Below are 22,538 nucleotides of genomic sequence, written 5' to 3' on the forward strand. Positions count from 1 at the left end.
TTTTTCAAGCATTTTTTTCGCATATTAAGTTTGTGGATGACGAAAATTATGTCACTAACACTTTAACAGAAAACATTTTACAATGTTAAGCCTAACTTCAAAGTTTCGCGCCAATTTGCGTTTTTATCGCACCGCCATCTGTACTAATTTAATTGGCTTTCGTTCAGCCCCTTTTACTAAATCCCCCTCCCCGGCCTCTCGTTACGTAAGGAGAGAGAAGTTGGAGAACGGAGAGAGAGAGTTTTGGCGGCATTTATTAGAAGCTCGGAGTCGGAAATAAGTTTAGGTTGGCGGCAGGGGGTCGTCGCGACGGGGTAGAAGAAGGAACAGTACCGTAGCCTGGCTTTCATCGATTGCGGAAATTCTCTCGGTGTTGAAGGTTGTCTAGCCCTTTAAAGCTCTCTGTCGCTAAGCCTCGGCGCTTAATTGTCTTTTTTTAAAAATGGATGATGAGCTTGAAGATAAAATTTATTCGGAAACGCTGATATCTCATTTACGATTGTTTTCGAGATTTTTAACAGTGAGTCAAAATAACGCCATGTTGAACAACGTCGTTCGGTCTTTGAGATTTTATTTATGGAAGCCAGAAGCGGTGGCTTGCGCCCTGGCTATCCTGGTACTGTTAATTTTCCGTCATTCTTACGAGGCATGGTACGCGAATTGGATTAGTAAAATATTACCCGCTGCCGGCAAAAAATTGAGGTTTGACGGCGCGTTTTCGACGGGTCACGGGTCAAATTTATTCCTGAACATTGCCGGAGGTGACTTTAAAGGGAAAACGTACCAGTTGGAAAAGAAGGACGCTTGTGTCTTTGCCATACAGGGTCGCAGACCTCGTATGGAAGATAGATACAGTGTCCTATTGGATGACGACACTGGAATTGCCCTTTACGGAGTTTTTGATGGACACGGAGGGGAGGTAATACAATGAATGCTTTTTATTTCTAAAAGGATTTGTGATGGTTTCGGTTGGAAGGCAGGCTTTATGAGTAAATTCACTTCGTTGACAGTGTATGGGTGTCTGTCGGGTGTGGGTTGGCATGAAGTTCAAGAGAGGTTTACGACGTTTTGTATAAAACGTACAGTTGAGATTTAAGGGCTAAAAACCCGGAAATACCATAAATTATTTTCTCTTGTACAACATAATTTAATGTACATTTAACTGTTACGGTTCAAATGATAATTACAAAGAAAAATTACGCAAATATTTTCGTAAATTCAATTCAAGTTCATTATAAATTTCTACATAAATTTTCAAAGGTTTAAATATTATAATTAATTATATCCAACCTATACTTATCGTTCTAATATTCCCATTGAAACCAGTACTAACAAACAACCTATAACTTTCTGACATATTTTTTTATTTTGACAAACCAAGTCTTAGTTAAGGTATTTTTATAATTAGGCCAAACTACTCAGTTCTGTAGAGTTTGCAGGAATGTTTTTAGGTTATTATTCGACCTTGGTTGACGCTTAGACTTTGCGCTCGATTTAATGTTAAGATTAAATACTGCTTATTACAAGCACACACCCTCCTTTTCTCGCGGATGTGAGAGACACAGAGAGAGAGAGGGATTTAGAGCCTGTTAGTAATACCATTATCATATATCCTTGAAAAATAAATGAGGTATAATTATTTATGAAAATTATGACGTAGAATAATCTCTAATTACTTTCGCCATTCGTGAGGTTGACTAAATATTCTGGACCATCAATCCCCCTCCCCTAAGATATTCTAGAAATTAATGTCTCGAAGTAAAAACTAATTAAAAATTAAATACGTTCATTTTATGATATTTTTAAAAAATTCAAAAAATTTAAGTGAGTTTTGAGGAACATTTACTTCATTGTTGCTGGCGACATTTAATATTACTTCAAGTTATTTACTTCTAAATATACAACGATATCCATCATTGTGTCAATATGTCTAATTATTCCCGGTTAATTAAGGTTAATAGGCCTAAATTTCTAAGTTTATACTTGCAACTACTCAAAATAGATTCCACCTTGACTTATATATAGTTTGCTTTTAATGACTTTTGTTATAACTACTATACTAACTCTCTAGGTTACTTTATAAAAATCGATGGTGGTGTTTGTTTTCGAAGTTATTCACGCACATATCGTGGGGTAGGACATTATTCCCTTAACCTAAATTTAATCTATATAATATTATTTGAAATATGACTTAATATCCAACCCCTCATTGAAAATTCTGATGGTATGATTTTTTCTAAGTATAATATTTCCGATAACCACCCTCAAAATACGCCTGTTTTTGATGAGAATTTTTCGTGACTGTCTTTATTGAAGGGTGAATATTTTAACCTGTAGTCAGTAGTCACGCCTAGATCGTGTGTTAACTCTTAATCTTACAAGGGGTGCAATTATAAGGTTTTAAGCATGGTTTAAAAGAAGAAATTTAACCCTTTCTAAGAAGGAGATAACTTTTACAGCTTCTTCTGTTTATGATAAGTAGGGTCTAAACTAAAGACCTTGGCTTCTGTTTTTTTACAATTTCAAGGTTTAGTTTAACGCGTGACGTATAGGGTTTTTACGTTTGCTTTGCTAAACGATGGACGAAAATATGAATAATTTTGTTTAGCGGTTGTATTAATTTCTCAACTTTATTTAAATTATTATTAATTTTGAGCATTAATTTAATTGGGGATTTAAAAGGGATCAGAGATTTGAATTGCATCGTCGTAACAATAAGGTTTCGGCGTCGCAATTTTCACTGAATCAGGAGTGAACAAACGACTCATCACGCCCCTTTATGAACCATTCACGAATGAAGGGTCATTATCAAATTAATCTAACATCGGCTTCTAGTTCTTGTACTTTATATATGATGATAAGGGTAGCAGTATGCCAGAGTCTAAATGAAAAGTTGGTCTTTATTGTAGACCGTAAATGTTACGTGAGGTATTGAGTACCTTTAAACAACCTTGATGACAAATATTGTCGAAAAATATTTTAATATTTTGAAATATTTCCCGAGTTATAGGAGAATTTGTGGTATTTTAAGTTATGAAAATTTTGAGAAAAATGTCTGAAATCCATCGGTTATGTTAATTATTAGTTAACTATATAGTTAATTATTAATAAATTCATTTTTTATATTTTTTCCGTCTATTTTTGACGGTTTTTCTGTGGTTTTATTTAAAGTATATTTTTAGTCAGGATAACCTTGGAGCGCTGCTAAAACCTACGTAGGCTCTTCTACGCCCTTATACTCAATTTTGAATTATATCTGTTATCAGAAGGGGATAATAGAAGAAGTATGACACTCTGTATCCTCTTAATATTTTAGTTATGTAACGCGATTCTTCCCAGGCGAGGGAATTACCCCTTTTGTTTGCTCTGCCGCTCATCAAACTTATTTCAGATGGGCATCGCATACTAGGGTGAATTCTATAACTGTTTGGTATTTACTAAATCCTCAGCAATCAAGTAGGCACAAACCTTGATTGTCTTGACGTGAGACAAAAATCCACAAGCGCATGCATGCGCCTTGGCAAATAGTTAAGCAGCGCTAATAGAGTAATGATGAGGGAACTATTTATCGGTTCAGTAATTAACCTTGCTAATAAAAAATGCTCTAATGTTGGGGAAGAATCATGTTACAATTACCAAACCCGCTTTGTGTTAGTACACTTCTCTCGAATTGAAGTATTATACACTTCTGCTAACATTTATCAATTGATATATTATTCTAAAAGGCAAAACACAGTGACATATCCGGATATATCAATAAATTTGAAATATTTGTCGCGTCATCAAGCTGTTTATTTATTTATTTATTTATTTAACATAATGATTTAATCAATATTAATCAAAGCGATCTTTAAATTGCATTCTTCACAGTCAGCCGCCGAGTACGTTGAAAAAAGTTTGTTCAAAACGTTGCTTAAGAAGTTGCAAGAAAGTAGACATGGGGACAACAATTCGCCTAAAATTGAGAAAAGTACTACTTCTAATAACGGTAAAGCGTCATCAACATCGTCATCAACGCCGCAACCACCTCCCAGAACGAAAAACTCCGGGAATAACAAGGAAAAACAGGACCAAAGCAAAAAAGAGGACGCTTCAGATAAAAACTTTAATCCTCTCTCCGAAATAATAACCCTTTTTGCCAAACATCTTACTGAAGAAATCTTGGCAGTTGACAAGAAATTTATGTCCCTTGCGAAACAAGTCAACGATTTAGCTGGTTCGTACACTTTTCTTTATTTTTTAGCCACATCGTAGTATACGATGAGGCTATTAGTTTGACCCCAGCTGTAGTAGTAGTAGTAGTAATAGTAGTAGTAGTAGTGGCCGGGGTTGTTGCTTTCGTTATCGTTAGATTTTAGCTTAAAAAGGAACTCTTTAGTACCCCACCAATAGGGGTAGCTGAGCTCGGTTAGAGATTTTATCTTTTGGTTCTTTATATTTATTTTATTTTTAAGTGCTAATTAAATAGATGACGATGTGGCTACTATTTTGGCCCAGCCCTTGGGCCATCTTGTTTATTTTATTATATTAGAGATAAAGATATAAAATAATCTTTTGAAGATTTTAATTTTTCCTGAAATGATTATTATACCTTTTACATCCTTTAATTGACACTTCACTTCCCAAATAGATACTGTTATTTATTTGTTATAAAATTAGAGCACTTCTTTAGCTGATAGTACTTCTGATGTGTTGTATATGAAATAATTTGGAACTTTTCCAATTAGTTCAAATTTTATTTTTAAATAATTCTTTTCGTTTCTTTTCTTTTCTGGTGTTTTCAGGTACAACGGCTTTAGTCGCTATTGTTTATCAAAATCAGTTAATTGTCGCGAATGTTGGAGATTCTAGAGGGGTTATTTGCGACAGTAAGGGAAATGCCATACCCCTCAGTTTTGATCACAAACCCCAACAGGTTAGAAATAGGTTTATTATTAAAAGGGAGCCCAGCGCGCTTATAATTCCGATAAAATCATATTTTTTTTGAACATATTTTATAATTATCCTATAATTTCATGAATTTAAGGTCCTATAATATCCTATTTTTTTTTACTTAGTCATAGTTTATGTATAGTTTAGCTTCACATTTAACAGAAATTAGAACTTTTATCGAGATCATATTCAAATAGTCACCGCAATTGCGGAGTTTGCTTATGATCAGGGATAGATTTAATTTTAGAAGTAGGAATGGAGAACAGAGTAATCTGTGCGCGCGTCAAAGTCCCGGACCCCCTTCCACGGGACGGGGGGGGGAATGAAAGAAGAGGCGGGTCATAGCGACAGAGATAAAAAGGAATTACGTGTTTTTCGCCGTCCCCGTCAGCAACGTCATCAAAACTTAGTTTAAGTGAGCCAATAAGATAATTTAAACTTTTCGTTACGTGTTGGAGGGAGGGGCTCTATACTGGGCTATGAGTCGGACTGAAGTAAATACTAACCGTTCTCCATTCCTACTTCTAAAATTAAATCTATCCCTGATATGATCATCATTTTTAGTCCTTAATTTTCATATAAAAAGTAAAAACACGTGATTTTTTTTTTCTCCTATAAAATCGTATAATTTCGGAATAAATTCCCATTTTTCTTATAAGGAATTTAAATTTTTGTCTGGGCTCCCTGAAAAGTTAATAATAGGCGCCGAAATATGCTTGGTTCTAATCGGATTTTGATTAACTTTGTACTAAGATTAAAGAACGCAAGCGAATTAAAGAGGCAGGTGGTTTCATAACTTTCCACGGTGTTTGGAGAGTAGCGGGCATTTTGGCGACTTCTAGAGCGTTAGGCGATTTTCCTTTGAAAGACAGAAATCTCATCATCGCCGAACCGGACATACTGACCTTTAATTTGACTGATTTAAATCCTCAGTTCATGATCTTGGCAACTGATGGATTATGGGACGAATTTTCCAACGAAGAAGCTGTAGCATACATCAGGGAACATTTTAAGGAAAGGTATTACGGTGCTCAAAGCATCGCCATGGAAGCCTACAAAAAAGGTTCCGTTGATAATATCACAGTTCTGGTAGTTGATTTCCAAAACCTAACCCTCTCTAAAGTACAAATTCCTTCTCAAGCCAAGAAACACTCGTAGGTTTCTAATTAATTACACACCATTTTTAACCCCGCGTATATAAAAAGATATCTAATGATTATTTGAATAATGACGTAGAGTACACAGAGTTTATTTAAATACCTTTACACTCGTTTTTACCGCAAAATTATATCTATAAAAGTTGTTAAAATAAGTAAGAATTTATATCTAAGATCTAAGGATTTACAGAATGATAAAGAACCCTTTCCGTTTTATATAGTGACCCCGGCATTTTACTTTTTATTAGATTGACCAGTAACTTTAATTTAGGTTTTAAGCGTTTATTTTTAGGTTAATCTACAAATTTTGGTTAGTTAGGCTTAGCGAAACACGTGTTGAAAGACCTTTTAAATTTCCCGCCAAATTAATAAAAATAGCCAATGAAAAGGCTTCTCGTAGCGCCACCTTACGGGTTAACTTGATAAGTGATCGCGGTGGTTAGTTAGGCTTAGTGAAACACGTGTTGAAAGACGTTTTGAATTTCCCGCCAAATTAATAAGAGTAACAACCAATGAAAAGGCTTCTCGTAGCGCTACTTACGGGTTAACTTGATGAGTGATCGCCATGGCTAGTTAGGCTTAGTGAAACACGTGTTGAAATACGTTTTGAATTTCCCGCCAAATTAATAAGAGAGAGAATGAAAAGGCTTCTCGTAGCGCCACCTTACGGGTTAACTTGATAAGCGATCGAGATGGTTAGTTAGGCTTAGCGAAACACGTGTTGAAAGACGGTTTGAATTTCCCGCCAAATTAATAAAAGTAACAGCCAATGAAAAGGCTTCTCGTAGCGCCACCTTACGGATTAACTTGTTAAGTAGTCGCGAAGTTTCCGGTTTTAAATTTTAATTTAAGTATAATAATTAGTTCAATTTAAACGAAATTAGTTTAACAAACAAAATTAAGCATACCTAACCTAAATGATCTGTTTAGCGTTTACAAGGGATATTTTTGTTAGCTGCCAATTTAGGCTTAACTTTTTAGGCCTAATAAGTACTTAAAAAAAAAAAACGTTGATGGAACAAAATTTTGGTGAAGACTTTGGTTTACTTTAATCTCAATTAAGGTCTAATAACTAGTCAGATTAAGTTGGTTCCTAGATTGTATCGAGTCTCTTTTTGAGAGTGAGATTACCCCCTTAAGTGTTTGTTTGTTTTGTAATAAATAAACAACAACAGAAGTCAAAAACGTGATTGAAAATTTAAACTACTTTATTTTATTGTAGAAAAAAAGGCTGACGGAAGAAAAAAATAATTATAATTATAATTAATTTTAAAATTTATATTTACAATTTCTAACTATCGTAGATTATATTTGATTTCTTACAAATTTAGCATCGGTAATTGAAACCCCCTCTTTTTTTTTATTAAATTTTGACACAAAAACTTGATGAAAGAATAACCTATAATTAAATTACTAAGAACAACCATCTTTTGAATTAATTAAATTTAAATTTAAACAGTTTTCCGATGACGATACTGTACAAGATTTTATATAAAATATTTTCAAAAAATGGAAAAAAAAAAAACTGTGGACACTTTTTGTTGGAAAAAAATTGCACTTTTCTTTCTTGCAGCAAACATTCGTACAAAAAGCAGGGGGCAGAGTGAAATATGCACTCGATTTAACTGGATATTATCGTCATAGGAGTTCAAATTCATCATCTGATGTATCATATTGTCTTTCAACCATTGTGAAATCTATTTTGTAAAAAAGAAAAATCAACAGTGGTCATTTTAGGGAATATAAACAGGGACAGTGATTATTTTTAGGGAAGATGAACAGGGACAGTGATTATTTTAGGGAAGATGAACAGGGACAGTGATTATTTTAGGGAAGATGAACAGGGACAGTGATTATTTTTAGGGAAGATGAACAGGGAAAGTGATTATTTTAGGGAAGATAAACAGGGACAGTGATCATTTTAGGGAAGATAAACAGGGACAGTGATTATTTTAGGGAAGATGAACAGGGACAGTGATTATTTTTAGGGAAGATGAACAGGGACAGTGATCATTTTAGGGAAGATAAACAGGGACAGTGATCATTTTAGGGAAGGTAAACAGGGACAGTGATCATTTTAGGGAAGATAAACAGGGACAGTGATTATTTTTAGGGAAGATAAACAGGGACAGTGATCATTTTAGGGAAGATAAACAGGGACAGTGATCATTTTAGGGAAGGTAAACAGGGACAGTGATCATTTTAGGGAAGATAAACAGGGACAGTGATTATTTTAGGGAAGATGAACAGGGAAAGTGATTATTTTAGGAAAGATGAACAGGGACAGTGATCATTTTAGGGAAGATAAACAGGGACAGTGATTATTTTAGGGAAGATGAACAGGGACAGTGATTATTTTTAGGGAAGATGAACAGGGACAGTGATCATTTTAGGGAAGATAAACAGGGACAGTGATCATTTTAGGGAAGGTAAACAGGGACAGTGATCATTTTAGGGAAGATAAACAGGGACAGTGATTATTTTTAGGGAAGATAAACAGGGACAGTGATCATTTTAGGGAAGATAAACAGGGACAGTGATCATTTTAGGGAAGGTAAACAGGGACAGTGATCATTTTAGGGAAGATAAACAGGGACAGTGATTATTTTAGGGAAGATGAACAGGGAAAGTGATTATTTTAGGAAAGATGAACAGGGACAATGATCAATTTAGGAAAGATGAACAGGGACAATGATCATTTTAGGGAAGATGAACAGGGACAATGATCATTTTAGGGAAGATGAACAGGGACAGTGATCATTTTAGGCAAGGTAAACAGGGACAGTGATCATTTTAGGGAAGATAAACAGGGACAGTGATTATTTTAGGGAAGATGAACAGGGACAGTGATTATTTTTAGGGAAGATGAACAGGGACAGTGATTATTTTAGGGAAGATGAACAGGGACAGTGATTATTTTTAGGGAAGATGAACAGGGACAGTGATCATTTTAGGGAAGGTAAACAGGGAGTGATCATTTTAGGGAAGATAAACAGGGACAGTGATTATTTTAGGGAAGATGAACAGGGAAAGTGATTATTTTAGGAAAGATGAACAGGGACAATGATCAATTTAGGAAAGATGAACAGGGACAATGATCATTTTAGGGAAGATGAACAGGGACAATGATCATTTTAGGGAAGATGAACAGGGACAATGATCATTTTAGGGAAGATGAACAGGGACAATGATCATTTTAGGGAAGATGAACAGGGACAGTGATCATTTTAGGCAAGGTAAACAGGGACAGTGATCATTTTAGGGAAGATAAACAGGGACAGTGATTATTTTAGGGAAGATGAACAGGGACAGTGATTATTTTTAGGGAAGATGAACAGGGACAGTGATTATTTTAGGGAAGATGAACAGGGACAGTGATTATTTTTAGGGAAGATGAACAGGGACAGTGATCATTTTAGGGAAGGTAAACAGGGACAGTGATCATTTTAGGGAAGATAAACAGGGACAGTGATTATTTTAGGGAAGATGAACAGGGAAAGTGATTATTTTAGGAAAGATGAACAGGGACAATGATCAATTTAGGAAAGATGAACAGGGACAATGATCATTTTAGGGAAGATGAACAGGGACAATGATCATTTTAGGGAAGATGAACAGGGACAATGATCATTTTAGGGAAGATGAACAGGGACAGTGATCATTTTAGGCAAGGTAAACAGGGACAATGATCAATTTAGGGAAGATAAACAGGGACAGTGATCATTTTAGGGAAGATGAACAGGGACAGTGATCATTTTAGGCAAGGTAAACAGGGACAATGATCAATTTAGGGAAGATAAACAGGGACAGTGATCATTTTAGGGAAGATGAACAGGGACAATAATCATTTCAGGGATGAAACAGGGAAATTGATCATAATTATAGTACCAAATGAAGGACCACTTTTAACTTCAGGTTCAAAGGAAGGCCAATGAAGAGGTCTTTCTTTGCACAGCTCAAATAAAGGCTGTTTTTCTGGAACTATGAGCAGCTGAAAACAAGATTAAACACAATTTAAAAATTAATCTTAAATACAATTAATCAATGCAAGGATACATTTTGAACTTGATTGCACCAATTATTGAATTCCTCTTCAGTTTTGAAGTAAAAACACTAAAAAATAGAAAACATTATAGTAGATTAATTTCATTCTACTTAATATTTTGGTACTTTTGAATGAAATCAAAATGTAGTACCAAAGCTATTGAGGGATCAAGTTGACTGATGTCCATTCTCCCTGAAACTGGTGAATGGTAAGAACTATCTTCTATTTCTTCTTTATCTAAATCAACCGCGCATTGTGTTGTATGAGGATCTAAGAATATAACTTCGTTACCAACTACTCCGACAAAATATAAAGCGTGGTTTGGCCTTCCCCCTATTATTCCCAGAGATTGATCCAAGACAAAACAGTTCTATAATAAATTTAGATTAGTTTTTGAATGCTAATTAATTAAATTTAAAAAGTTATTGACCTTTAGACCTCTAATATAGACAGAATTTATATCAGACAACCCTAATCTTAGGGGTATAAACAATAATAGGGATTGCCAATTGGATGCCTTCGTTTCTTCCGCTTTACGATTCCGTACATCCAAATTACAAGTTTTTTCAGGTTCTTTAATGCTGCATAATTTTTCTAAATCAATTAATTAATTAATTAATTAATACTTAATTAAACTTAAGTTTAAGTATTTTTCTCACTAATATCATCAATTATGACTGTATTATCCATGGCTACGTGAATTACACTTCCACTCCATTCATCATAGCCCATTAATTTTCTAAAATCAGTTTATTTTTAATTAAATCTCATTTAAATTAATTAATTAATTTCTAGCTGCAAAATTAATTACTTTAAAACTTGAGCTATCGTGTTAGGGCCAAACCATTGACTGACTGATTTTCCTTCAGAATTTCCCATTAATGCAATTTGATGGATGGAATACGGACTTGTTTTTTTATCTTGAAACATTCTTATGATTTTAACGTAATTTTCATCTAAATTATCCGGGTTCCACCTCCATGATTTTCCCAGATGTTTTATAACTAAAGCCTGAGCTAGAACCATTTGACCACACCGTAACATACAACCCCATCCTTGGTCAGATGTTGGGCCTGTTCCACCAATTGCGGGGAAATTTTTTCTATACGTGAACCATAGCATGGATTTTATGTGTAACCTTATATCATCTAATTCTGTGTATAATTTTAATTAATTTTGGTGTTATTTTGGGTTGATAAAGGTGTTTTTTTATTTATTTATTAACCCTCACCATAAAGTGAACTGTATTTAGAACCTAGTAACCAGACAGGTTCGGTAGTTTGAGGAATATCTTCATAATCAACTACACCAGTTTCATAAGTCATATATGCTAAAAAAGCAAGGAATTTGTAGAAATAATTTAAATAGGCTAGTTTATAAATCTTTAAAAACTACAGCCAAATAAATAGACCAAAAATAGGCCGGTTTCATAAAGTTTCGCAATATTTGTTTCAAAACAAAAGTGACAGGCGTTTTTTGGGAATTTGTTTTTTTTTCTGGTTTTAGAAATTAAAAAGGCTAATTTATAAATCTTTTAAAGACTACAGCCAAATAAATACACCAAAAATAGGCCAGTTTCATAAAGTTTCGCAATGTTTGTTTTTCAAAACAATAAAGTGACAGGCGTTTTTTGACAGCACATAACAATAATAGACCAAAATACGTACTAGACATGGGTGGAAAATGGGTTATATTCCAATTATTCATGAGGGATTTTTAAAAATTTTGCTTTTTTAAACGAAAGCAGCTAGCAACTTAATTAATTATTTTACAAGTTTAATTAAAAAAACTAAAGCGATAAAAACAAAACAATCATTATAAAAATTATTGCATTTACGACGTACCAGCGTAAAAGTCAGCCATTGTTAGGCTTATTTCTGATTGGATGATGGTTTTCAGCTAAGAGTAAAATTCGATGATGAGTAACTAAAGATTGTGTCGACTACTCCACTTTCAAAGAATTGAAATTTTATTTAAACTAAAGAAACAGGCATATACAGGCGAAGTGATATGCTTATCAGAGTTATAGTTCCTTTAAGTGACATTTCTTTTCAAAACTTCCCCATGATAACGTTAATTTAATCATTTATTTAATTTAAAGTGTCAAAAAAGGAGATACAGGAAACTATTCCCCCTGATAGGAAGAAAACCAATCAATTGGCTAGAAAATGAGTCATATTCCGTCTTACCCAATCAAATTACTCTATTTCTCGCCATGGAGGAATGAAACAACAAAATGCAGTTCTAAAATTATTTTCTATTGCCGGATTTGCCGCGAATGATGGTGGACGAAAATTATCATCGCGTAGGCCTAACTGTTTTAATTATCGGCAAATTAATATTTAGTAACAATTTAATGATATTAATGGAATGTTTAGCGTCAAGTTTGTTGCCTTAATCTAACTTCAACAATTACAAAGGTATATTAAAAGTGTATTAGACTATAAGCGTGAAAAGCCGGATTTTTTACCTACACCCCTTCTTAAGCCTTGGCTTCCTTTATGCATGCTTAAAGATAGGCCTTGGCCAGTCAGCTTAGCTAATTTTTTAGCTTCGTAAGAGGAAAATACCCCCCACAATGACTATACTTAAAGGTTTTAGGTTTCGTTTTTACCAAAGGATTAGAAATAAACATGTTATTGAACTTTTAATACTTTAGAATAGTTATTTTTGACATCAGTCAGAGTGTAAATGACTTCAGAAAGTTTAGAATCATCCACATATGTCAAAAGTTTAATTCACTTCAAAACCATTTAGATTCAAATCCCTGTTGTGTCTTATAGGCTTCCAAGACACTTAAGCACTTTGAAGGTTAAAGATCAGTGTGGAAATGGCTGATAATAATGATGATAAACCTCCAGCACCTCCAGTTAGGCTTACAAGTACCAGGCATGATAATGCCTCTTATAGAGAATCCGCAATACCAGTGGACATGAGACCACTTCCCAAAGAACCAGAGGGTGAGGAGAAAAGAAAGACCAAACTTAAACCATCAAAAAGTACAAAAAAGGAACGTAAAGAAATGGAAAAACCAGTCATTTCTCCTCCCACCAACTTTGAACATACTGTTCATGTTGGATTTGATTCGTTAACCGGTGAATTTACTGTAAGAGTTTTAATTTTAAATGGGAAATCTTCAAATCTTTAAGGAGGGTCTCTAATAAAGGGGTTTTTTTTGGGGGGGAATTCAGGGAATGCCAGAATCATGGGCCAAACTCCTTCAAAACTCCAATATAACGAAGTTGGAGCAAAAGAAAAATCCACAGGCTGTTCTTGATGTATTAAACTGGTATGATGCCTCTACGAAGGAAAGTCAAGAGTCCAAATACATGACTATGAACAAAGCTCTTGGTCAGTAAATAGTTTTTAATATCTCATTCCATTTAATTATAAAGCTCATTTATTTTTAATTAACTTTAATTAAAATCAGTATAATTCTTGGAAGGTTTTAAAATAGGATATATTAGGAAAAGGAGGTTTTTTTTCTTACTTTTTGCTTCTTATTGGTTTAGTTTTAATTCTTTCAAACTAACATAACATAACATAACATTAAAGTAACACTTTGGTAATTGAGACGAATATTTTACAGTTCCAGTTTAATTCTTTGTTGTTTCTTTTTTTTCTCTCTCTCTCTTTTTTCCCCCCATTTTCTCTCTCAAAAACTTTCTCTCTTGTTCTTCTGGCTGGTTTATAGCCGATCTTGTCAGCCTATGGCAACAAAGTATGTACCGGTACTCTATGTTAGGTACTTGAAAAAAAAAACAAAAGACTAAAAAACCCATGGAAAAGTTTCTGTCTTTCTTTGAATTGTTTGAATATAAGTTGTCAGTTGTAAAGCTACCCTTTTAGATAAAGATCCCGTATAAGTTTTAAGTTAATTGTTTTTAGGCAATCTTAATTTCAATTGCTGTTAATTATTAATTTCTTAGATGTTTATTTGTTTATTCAGGGTTCATACAAACCTGGAAAACCTCAGGGAAAATTCAGGGAAATAAATAGTTGACAAAAACCTCAGGGAAAAATCAGGGAAATAAATAGTTGACAAAAACCTCAGGGAAATTTCGAATTTTTAGTAAAATTCAGGGAAATAAATAGTTGACAAAAACCTCAGGGAAATTTCGAATTTTTAGTAAAATTCAGGGAAATCAGGGAAATTTGCGTCAAACAGGGGCTGAGTAATTAAGGAAAATGTTCGTAAACATCCCCTCCATAGGATTAAAATTACACTATACTTTGGAGACTCGTAACTCAGTGTCTACTAGAGATACAGAGATGTCCTTTGAGTATATTAAAGTTCAATTTGTCCCCCATCTAACCATACTATAAACTTAGGGCTATGACAAACAGGGGCTGAGTAATTAAGCAAAATGATCTGGAACAAACCCTCCATAGGATTAACATTACACTATACTTTGGAGGCTCATAACTCTGGTTATATTAGAGATAAAGGGATGTCCTTTGATTATGTAATAGTCCTATTTGCCCCCCCCCCTCCTTCGTTAACATTTGCTCCATGGGATATTCCATATACGGGGAAAATTCAGGGAAGTATATGGGGAAAAACCTCCCATAAATCTCAGGGAAATTTGTTTTCCAAAAGTTGTATGAACCCTGTGTTTGTTTGTTTATTTAATTATTTATCCTTTGCCTGACCTTGTAAAGTTTGTTTTATTATTAATTATTATTATGTTTATTTTTATTTTGAATGAATTTATCTATCTTTTAACCTTTTAACCTTTTACTAGATTTAATAGTTGCCCTTTTTTATCTATTTTTGTAGTAGATCCCTCACCGAGGCCCAGTTATTTAGCAGAAAAATATGTATCAACTTGTAACACGACAGTTGTTCCTCCCACATTAACGGTAAACCATCACTAACCATTTTTTATATTTTTACCAGAAATTGACTTTAATTTAATTTAATTTAATTTAAAGCAGCCCAAACCTGAACCTACACCTCCTTCAACTCCCGAGGAGGAGGAGGAAGAAGAGGAAGATGAAGAAGGAAGTGGTCCTCCACCTCCCATTGCTGCTAGACCCGATAAAACTAAATCTATAGTAAGATATTTTGATTTGATCAGTTTTAGGGTTAAAGGTCCGTTAACTCTAATTGATTTTATGGGGGGGTTTTTTTTTTATTATAGTATACAAAGCCAATTGAAGAAGAGGTTAAAAATGGAGCTCCTGGTTTGGATAAACGTGATATTGCCAACAATAATAATACAACAGTGAATAAATCCAAGAAGAAGAAAATGACGGATGAAGAGATTATGGAGAAGTTGAGGAATATTGTCTCTGTCGGAGATCCAAATAGAAAATATACAAAAATAGATAAAATAGGACAAGGGTAACTAATTTTATTAGTATTTTATTTCAGGGTTTATACAATCTTGTTATTGTTATTACTTCATATATTGTAAAAATACCTGGAAAATTGAGGGAAATATATGGTAAAAACACCTGGAAAACTATGGGGAATATGTGGTGAAAACGCCTGGAAAACTATGGGAAATATATGGTGAAAACTAAGGGAAATATACGGGGAAAACACCTGAAAAACTATGGGAAATATGTGGTAAAAACGCCTGGAAAATTGAGGGAAATATATGGTGAAAACTATGGGAAATATATGGGGAAAACACCTGGAAAACTAAGGGAAATATGTGGTAAAAACACCTGTAAAACTAAGGGAAATATATGGTAAAACACCTGTAAAACTAAGGGAAATATATGGTAAAACACCTGGAAAACATATATGGTAAAAACACCTCGAAAACTAAGGGAAATATATGGTAAAAACACCTCGAAAACTAAGGGAAATATATGGTAAAAACACCTGGGAAATATATGGTAAAACACCTGGAAAACTAAGGGAAATATATGGTAAAAACACCTGGAAAACTCAGGGAAATATATGGTGAAAACACCTGGAAAACTAAGGGAAATATATGGTGAAAATACCTGGAAAACTAAGGGAAATAGATGGTGAAAATACCTGGAAAACTAAGGGAAATAGATGGTGAAAATACCTGGAAAACTAAGGGAAATAGATGGTGAAAATACCTGGAAAACTAAGGGAAATAGATGGTGAAAATACCTGGAAAACTAAGGGAAATAGATGGTGAAAACACCTGGAAAACTAAGGGAAATATATGGTAAAAACACCTGGAAAACTCAGGGAAATATATGGTGAAAACACCTGGAAAACTAAGGGAAATATATGGTGAAAATACCTGGAAAACTAAGGGAAATAGATGGTGAAAATACCTGGAAAACTAAGGGAAATAGATGGTGAAAATACCTGGAAAACTAAGGGAAATAGATGGTGAAAACACCTGGAAAACTAAGGGAAATATATGGTGAAAATACCTGGAAAACTAAGGGAAATAGATGGTGAAAATACCTGGAAAACTAAGGGAAATAGATGGTGAAAATACCTGGAAAACTAAGGGAAATAGATGGTGAAAATACCTGGAAAACTAAGGGAAAAAAGATGGTGAAAATACCTGAAAAACTGTGGGAAGTATGTGGGTAGAAAAACATGGAAAACTCAGGGAAATCTCTTTTCCAAAAGTTGTATGAACCCTTCAGTGTTTTTAGTTTTTACTTTTGGATTGTGTGAATTTACTCTTAAATTGATTATTATTTAATTTAGAGCTTCTGGAACAGTTTATACAGCAATTGAAACGGCGACGGGGATGGAAGTAGCTATTAAACAAATGAATTTATCACAGCAGCCAAAGAAAGAGTTGATTATCAATGAAATTTTAGTGATGCGGGAAAACAAACATCCCAATGTTGTAAATTATTTAGACAGTTACCTAGTTGGTGAAGAACTTTGGGTATGATCACTTCACTTCCTGAATCTTTCATTATCATTTCCTTTCCTTTCCTTTAACATTAATTTTAAATGACTCTTTGATTCTAAGGTTGTAATGGAGTACTTAGCCGGTGGTTCCTTAACTGATGTTGTAACAGAAACTTGCATGGATGAAGGACAAATAGCGGCTGTCTGTAGGGAAGTTCTACAAGCCCTAGAGTTCCTACATCTAAATCATGTGATTCATAGGGACATAAAAAGTGATAATATTTTGCTAGGAATGGATGGAAGTGTCAAATTAAGTCAGTTAACTTTCTTTTAACTATACTTGTTTATTTATTTATTTATCAAGGTACTAATTGGTTTAATTTTTCTTCCAATTATTATTAGCTGACTTTGGTTTCTGCGCTCAAATATCTCCCGAGCAAAATAAAAGGACAACGATGGTAGGAACACCTTATTGGATGGCGCCAGAAGTGGTGACGCGGAAGCAATATGGTCCCAAAGTTGACATTTGGTCACTGGGTATCATGGCCATTGAAATGATTGAGGGCGAACCACCTTATCTTAATGAAAATCCACTCAGGGTACCTTAATTAGTTAATTTTTAAACATTTTTGTTGTTTTCAGGGTGACAACTAATTTGTAATTTTGTTTTTAATTGTATTGTTCGTTTTTTTCTTTCTTTCTTTCTTTTTAGGCATTATATTTAATTGCCACGAATGGCAAACCTGAGATTAAAGAGAAAGAGAAATTGTCTCCAGTCTTCCAGGACTTTCTTGACAAGTGCCTAGAGGTTGATGTGGATAAAAGACACGCCTCTTCAGAGCTGCTTAAAGTGAGTATATTAAGCCACTAGGTTGGGTTTTTAATGCGTAGTCACGCCCCCGCGTTTGTTTTTAACGCGTAGTCACGCCCTAGCGTTAGTTTTTAACGCGTAGTCACGCCCCCGCGTTTGTTTTTAACGCGTAGTCACGCCCTAGCGTTAGTTTTTAACGCGTAGTCACGCCTTCTAGTTTGTTTTTAAGGCGTAGACACGCCCTCGCGTTTGTTTTTAAGGCGTAGTCACGCCTAGTTTATTTTTAACGCGTAGTTACGCCTCCTAGTTGGTTTTTAACGCGTAGTTACGCCTCCTAGTTGGTTTTTAACGCGTAGTTACGCCTCCTAGTTGGTTTTTTACGCGTAGTTACGCCTCCTAGTTTGTTTTTAACGCGTAGTTACGCCTCCTAGTTTGTTTTTAACGCGTAGTTACGCCTCCTAGTTTGTTTTTAACGCGTAATTACGCCTCCTAGTTTGTTTTTAACGCGTAATTACGCCTCCTAGTTTGTTTTTAACGCGTAGTTACGCCTCCTAGTTTGTTTTTAACGCGTAGTTACGCCTCCTAGTTTGTTTTTAACGCGTAGTTACGCCTCCTAGTTTGTTTTTAACGCGTAGTTACGCCTCCTAGTTTGTTTTTAACGCGTAGTCACGCCCCCGCGATTGTTTTTAACGCCTAGTCACGCCCCAAAGTTTGTTTTGAACTCGTAGTCACGCCTCCTAGTTGGTTTTTAACTCGTAGTCACGCCCCGAATTTGTTTTTAACGCGTAGTCGCGCCCTAAAGTTTGATTCTACCGTGTAGCCACGCCATTAATTTTCAAAAATTTTGCCTTTAAAAAGCATCCATTTCTTAAACTTTCGAGACCATTGGCCAGCCTCCATCCACTGATTGTCGCTGCCAAAGAAGCGGCCAAGGCGCATAACTAAGTCGCGTAATTTATATAATATAAATAAATTTTGGTTTCTCTTTTTTGCAAAGAAAGAAAAAAAATCCCCTTAGCTATTAAAAGAAACCCCCCGACCTTAGCTGGTTAAAAACTTTTTTCGACAAGCGGGAACGTTTAAAAACAAAAAAAGAATATTATAAATTTATGGCAATCATTTCGGTGAGAAGTGGTTTATAAGAAAAAAACTAATTAGCGCGAGAACGTGTCTTCTAAAACTATTTGCAAAATTTCAACCAAAAAAAGGAAACGTGATGGACTTTTATTATTCATAGAGTGGGTGATTATATTTCTATTATACATAAGAAACTAAAAAAGTGCGCGCGCGAGGTTTCGGTACCCAAAAGTTACCGATTGAACCCCCCCCGCCGCCGCCTGTTGTATTACAAAAATCTAAGTGAACTCGGTTTAATTCGGGAGATGACTCGGTTCACTCGGTTTCTAGTTTATTATATATATATTAAAAAAAATTAAGGGCTATGCACTCGTTTACTCGTTTTACATTGAGAAAAACAAAATAAACAAACAAACAAAAAAAATCGTCCATTACGTAAACGAGTTTGAACAATTTAGATTTATTTTAATTTTACTTAAATTCTTAATTTATTGAAATTTTTTGCGTTTTTTTTTTTTAAATAATGATGAGCGTAATGAACGAATAATGATGATGATGATGATGATGATCACGTGTAAATTATATTGTTTTTAGTATTAGTTTAGGGTGTTTTTGCTAATTATTGCTAATAGACTGATTAGTTTTTGCAATTTTTATTGGTCTTATTGCTATGAGGTTTATAATTAGTCTGGTAGGTCAAACTAGGCTTAACTTTCGTCTGGTAGGTCAAACTAGGCTTAACTTTCGTCTGGTAGGTCAAACTAGGCTTAAAGTCGTCTGGTAGGTCGAACTAGGCTTAACTTCGTCTGGTAGGTCGAACTAGGCTTAACTTCGTCTGGTAGGTCGAACTAGGCTTAACTTCGTCTGGTAGGTCGAACTAGGCTTAACTTCGTCTGGTAGGTCGAAGTAGGCTTAAAGTCGTCTGGTAGGTCAAACTAGGCTTAAAGTCGTCTGCAGGCTGGGAAATAGCACACTTCCTCTGGTCCAAAACGAGTTTATTAATTGCTTGGACTAGTTTTTTAATTCAAAAAGTGGGGGTCACTGGTCCTCGGGACCAGTTTATTAATTGCAAATCTATTGGAGAACAAAGGCTGGGACCAGTCCGGAGACCAGTTAATTATTTCGGGGACTAGAGGGGTCACTGGTCCCAAGGACTAGTTTAAAAAATATCCTTATTTCCCAGCCTGGTCGTCTGGTAGGTCAAACTAGGCTTAAAGTCGTCTGGTAGGTCGAACTAGGCTTAAAGTCGTCTGGTAGGTCGAACTAGGCTTAAAGTCGTCTGGTAGGTCCAAACTAGGCTTAAAGTCGTCTGGTAGGTCCAAACTAGGCTTAAAGTCGTCTGGTAGGTCCAAACTAGGCTTAAAGTCGTCTGGTAGGTCCAAACTAGGCTTAAAGTCGTCTGGTAGGTCCAAACTAGGCTTAAAGTCGTCTGGTAGGTCCAAACTAGGCTTAAAGTCGTCTGGTAGGTCCAAACTAGGCTTAAAGTCGTCTGGTAGGTCCAAACTAGGCTTAAAGTCGTCTGGTAGGTCCAAACTAGGCTTAAAGTCGTCTGGTAGGTCCAAACTAGGCTTAAAGTCGTCTGGTAGGTCGAACTAGGCTTAACTTCGTATGGTAAGTCAAATTAGGCTTAGCAATTAAACAGGATAGGAATAAGGCCAATAATTTTGCTCCATTTATGTCTAAAAGATTGCCCAGCAATAACTTGCTTGTCTTTACACAGATTTAGCGTGCATTTAAAATTATTTTAATTTGCCAAAGATTTAATTGTTTTTAGTGAATTTTTTAAGCCTTACCATAAATTCTTCAATCTTGCCTTAATAAAAAAAATCTTCTGTCAAATTAATTTTAGATAATTTTCCCTGCTATGATATTTTTAAAACTTAAAATTAAATTAAGTACTAATTACTAATTAACAATAAAAATTAGGGGACGAAAAATGCACAATGAAAATAAATGAAACCTTTATTATTATTTTGATGAATGAATGACCGGTAATTTAATTTTCTTTCCCCCCCCCCCCGTTATATCAACAAAGGCCTCCCTATAGGAAAAAAACTAAAAACATTTTGTAAAAAAAAAAAAGAAACGTTTGAAGGAAAAGAAAAAACCTTTATTTAATTAAGATTAAGATAAATATTAAGAATAACTTTTCTTATTAACATAAAAATTGAGAACTTTCTACGCATTAAGGAAATACCAGCCAGATCACTTAATAGACAATATATTTGTTTCTTCCGATCATATTTGGAAGAGAAATTATTCAAAATTAATATACATTGAACAAAATTGCAGACGTAAATTAATTTCTTTGGTTTAAATTTAATTTAAATTAAAACTTTAAAGGAAAATTTAAATTAACAAACAAAAATTTAAAATTACAGGAAGATCGAGAGAAACAAAATAAATTTAAATTCTAATCAGATAGATCTACTTTTCAAGACAAAATAATTAATAACTAATTAACTATTAAAGACAAATTAAGACGCTGTTACAAAAAAAGTTTACAATAGTTAAATTAATATTAGAGTACAAAAAAACTTACGAAATATTAAGGAAAAATAGGCGTATAATAGGCCAAAACTATCCGGAAAAGGAAAGATCTATTGAAATATGATTGGTTATTTCTTTTTAACCAATAAAATTGAGAAAGGAGGGGTTGGAGCAGAATTTTTGCTACAAAACAATAATTCTAAAATCTAAACATAGTTTGGGCCTATTATATTAATATCAGCACTTTTGATCGATTTTAAAATAAAACACTTGTAAAAATTAATTAATTAATTAATTAAGAAATTGCTCATAGTCTGACCAGAAGACTGTATAAAAAGTGAATTAAGGCACATCATGCTTTTATCAAAGAGATTTTAATTTAATTTAATTAACTTTTAGGGATGGCTGACTAACGAGAGCTTAGAAATTATCGGAAGATTGTTTTCTTCTCTTGTTTAAATAATTTTCTCTGATTTATTAATTTAATTTTATTATCCATCCAGTTTTAGCGTGAACCATGATGATCGTTGTTGGTCAGTGTTGTATGTAGAACTAATATAGAAAAGGATTTAATAATAGTCAGCCATTACAGGTCAGATCAGGTCAAAACCTTTGGGAATCTATTCTAAAGGTTTCTAATTGATTTTTGTTTAATTAAATTAATTTTTAAGTTGTTTAGGGGTGGGAAACAAACAAACAAATAAATTAATTATTCTAATTAGAAATTAATTAATTACAAACAAAAAAATGTGATCAAATTGGGATTAAAGCACAAGAAAGAAAGAAGAAAGACTATAAAGTTTTGAGAGGGAAAATAAAATAAAATAAAATAATATACTGGTAAACAAAACAAATATGATGAAATATCCCTTCTGCTAATGAAGTAGATTGTTCTGAATGATTAAACAATAATGAAAAAGTGGTTAAAGTGTCACATGGTTTGTTTTCTAAGAGATATTTTTCATCCTCTACACCCATTTTTCGTTGTTTTGTCCCCCAATTCTGGTATTAAATTATTAATATATATATTTTTATTCAAATTTTAGGGTATTCTTTTCATCTAGAGTCGCTTGAAAAACTCCTTTAAAAATGGTAGTAAAAATTTGTTATAAATGCTAGAAAAATGAGGGTATTTGTTTTGTTTTGTAACCCTCTTTCCGTTCGTTAACTTGGGTATATTATTTAGGGTTTTTTTTTTTAATATAAAAAACCTTAATT

At 34.0% G+C, this 22,538-nt stretch overlaps 3 protein-coding genes across 7 annotated transcripts; 2 read left to right on the forward strand and 1 right to left on the reverse strand.

Moving 5' to 3' along the window:
- Positions 1-111: 111 nt before the first annotated feature.
- Positions 112-6,896, forward strand: LOC149676792 (protein phosphatase 1L). The gene is made up of 4 exons (XM_089838366.1): positions 112-919; positions 3,871-4,216; positions 4,785-4,915; positions 5,686-6,896. The coding sequence occupies exons 1-4, from the start codon at positions 443-445 to the stop codon at positions 6,088-6,090; spliced, it is 1,359 nt and encodes a 452-aa protein (XP_089694492.1). The 5' UTR covers positions 112-442; the 3' UTR covers positions 6,091-6,896.
- A 148-nt stretch (positions 6,897-7,044) lies between these two features.
- On the reverse strand, positions 7,045-12,135 carry Atg4a (Autophagy-related 4a). Of its 2 annotated transcripts, none has more exons than XM_089838383.1 (9): positions 11,979-12,135; positions 11,366-11,464; positions 10,946-11,288; positions 10,794-10,873; positions 10,565-10,728; positions 10,286-10,504; positions 10,146-10,202; positions 9,978-10,080; positions 7,045-7,786 (listed from the first exon to the last, which is right to left on the reverse strand). In XM_089838383.1, the coding sequence occupies exons 1-9, from the start codon at positions 11,995-11,997 to the stop codon at positions 7,728-7,730; spliced, it is 1,143 nt and encodes a 380-aa protein (XP_089694509.1). In that variant the 5' UTR covers positions 11,998-12,135; the 3' UTR covers positions 7,045-7,727. The 2 variants fall into 2 exon arrangements, with proteins under 2 accessions (XP_089694509.1, XP_089694508.1); XM_089838382.1 differs by lacking the exon at positions 11,979-12,135 and adding an exon at positions 11,802-11,972.
- Positions 12,136-12,383: 248 nt separating this feature from the next.
- Pak (serine/threonine-protein kinase PAK 3-like protein) lies at positions 12,384-22,242 on the forward strand. Of its 4 annotated transcripts, none has more exons than XM_089838347.1 (12): positions 12,384-12,554; positions 12,918-13,240; positions 13,326-13,485; positions 14,915-14,997; positions 15,073-15,192; positions 15,279-15,481; positions 16,790-16,976; positions 17,064-17,256; positions 17,345-17,541; positions 17,655-17,792; positions 18,612-20,116; positions 20,417-22,242. In XM_089838347.1, the coding sequence occupies exons 2-11, from the start codon at positions 12,965-12,967 to the stop codon at positions 18,696-18,698; spliced, it is 1,644 nt and encodes a 547-aa protein (XP_089694473.1). In that variant the 5' UTR covers positions 12,384-12,554; positions 12,918-12,964; the 3' UTR covers positions 18,699-20,116; positions 20,417-22,242. The 4 variants fall into 4 exon arrangements, with proteins under 4 accessions (XP_089694473.1, XP_089694471.1, XP_089694472.1 ...); XM_089838345.1 differs by having other exon boundaries at positions 12,385-12,554; positions 15,070-15,192; XM_089838346.1 differs by having other exon boundaries at positions 12,385-12,554; positions 14,918-14,997; positions 15,070-15,192.
- Positions 22,243-22,538: the final 296 nt, after the last annotated feature.

The sequence above is a fragment of the Phalangium opilio genome, unplaced genomic scaffold (genome assembly GCF_054372755.1).
Source record: "Phalangium opilio isolate 3A_F unplaced genomic scaffold, DU_Popi_V2 ptg000045l_1, whole genome shotgun sequence".
NCBI lineage: Eukaryota > Metazoa > Arthropoda > Arachnida > Opiliones > Phalangiidae > Phalangium > Phalangium opilio.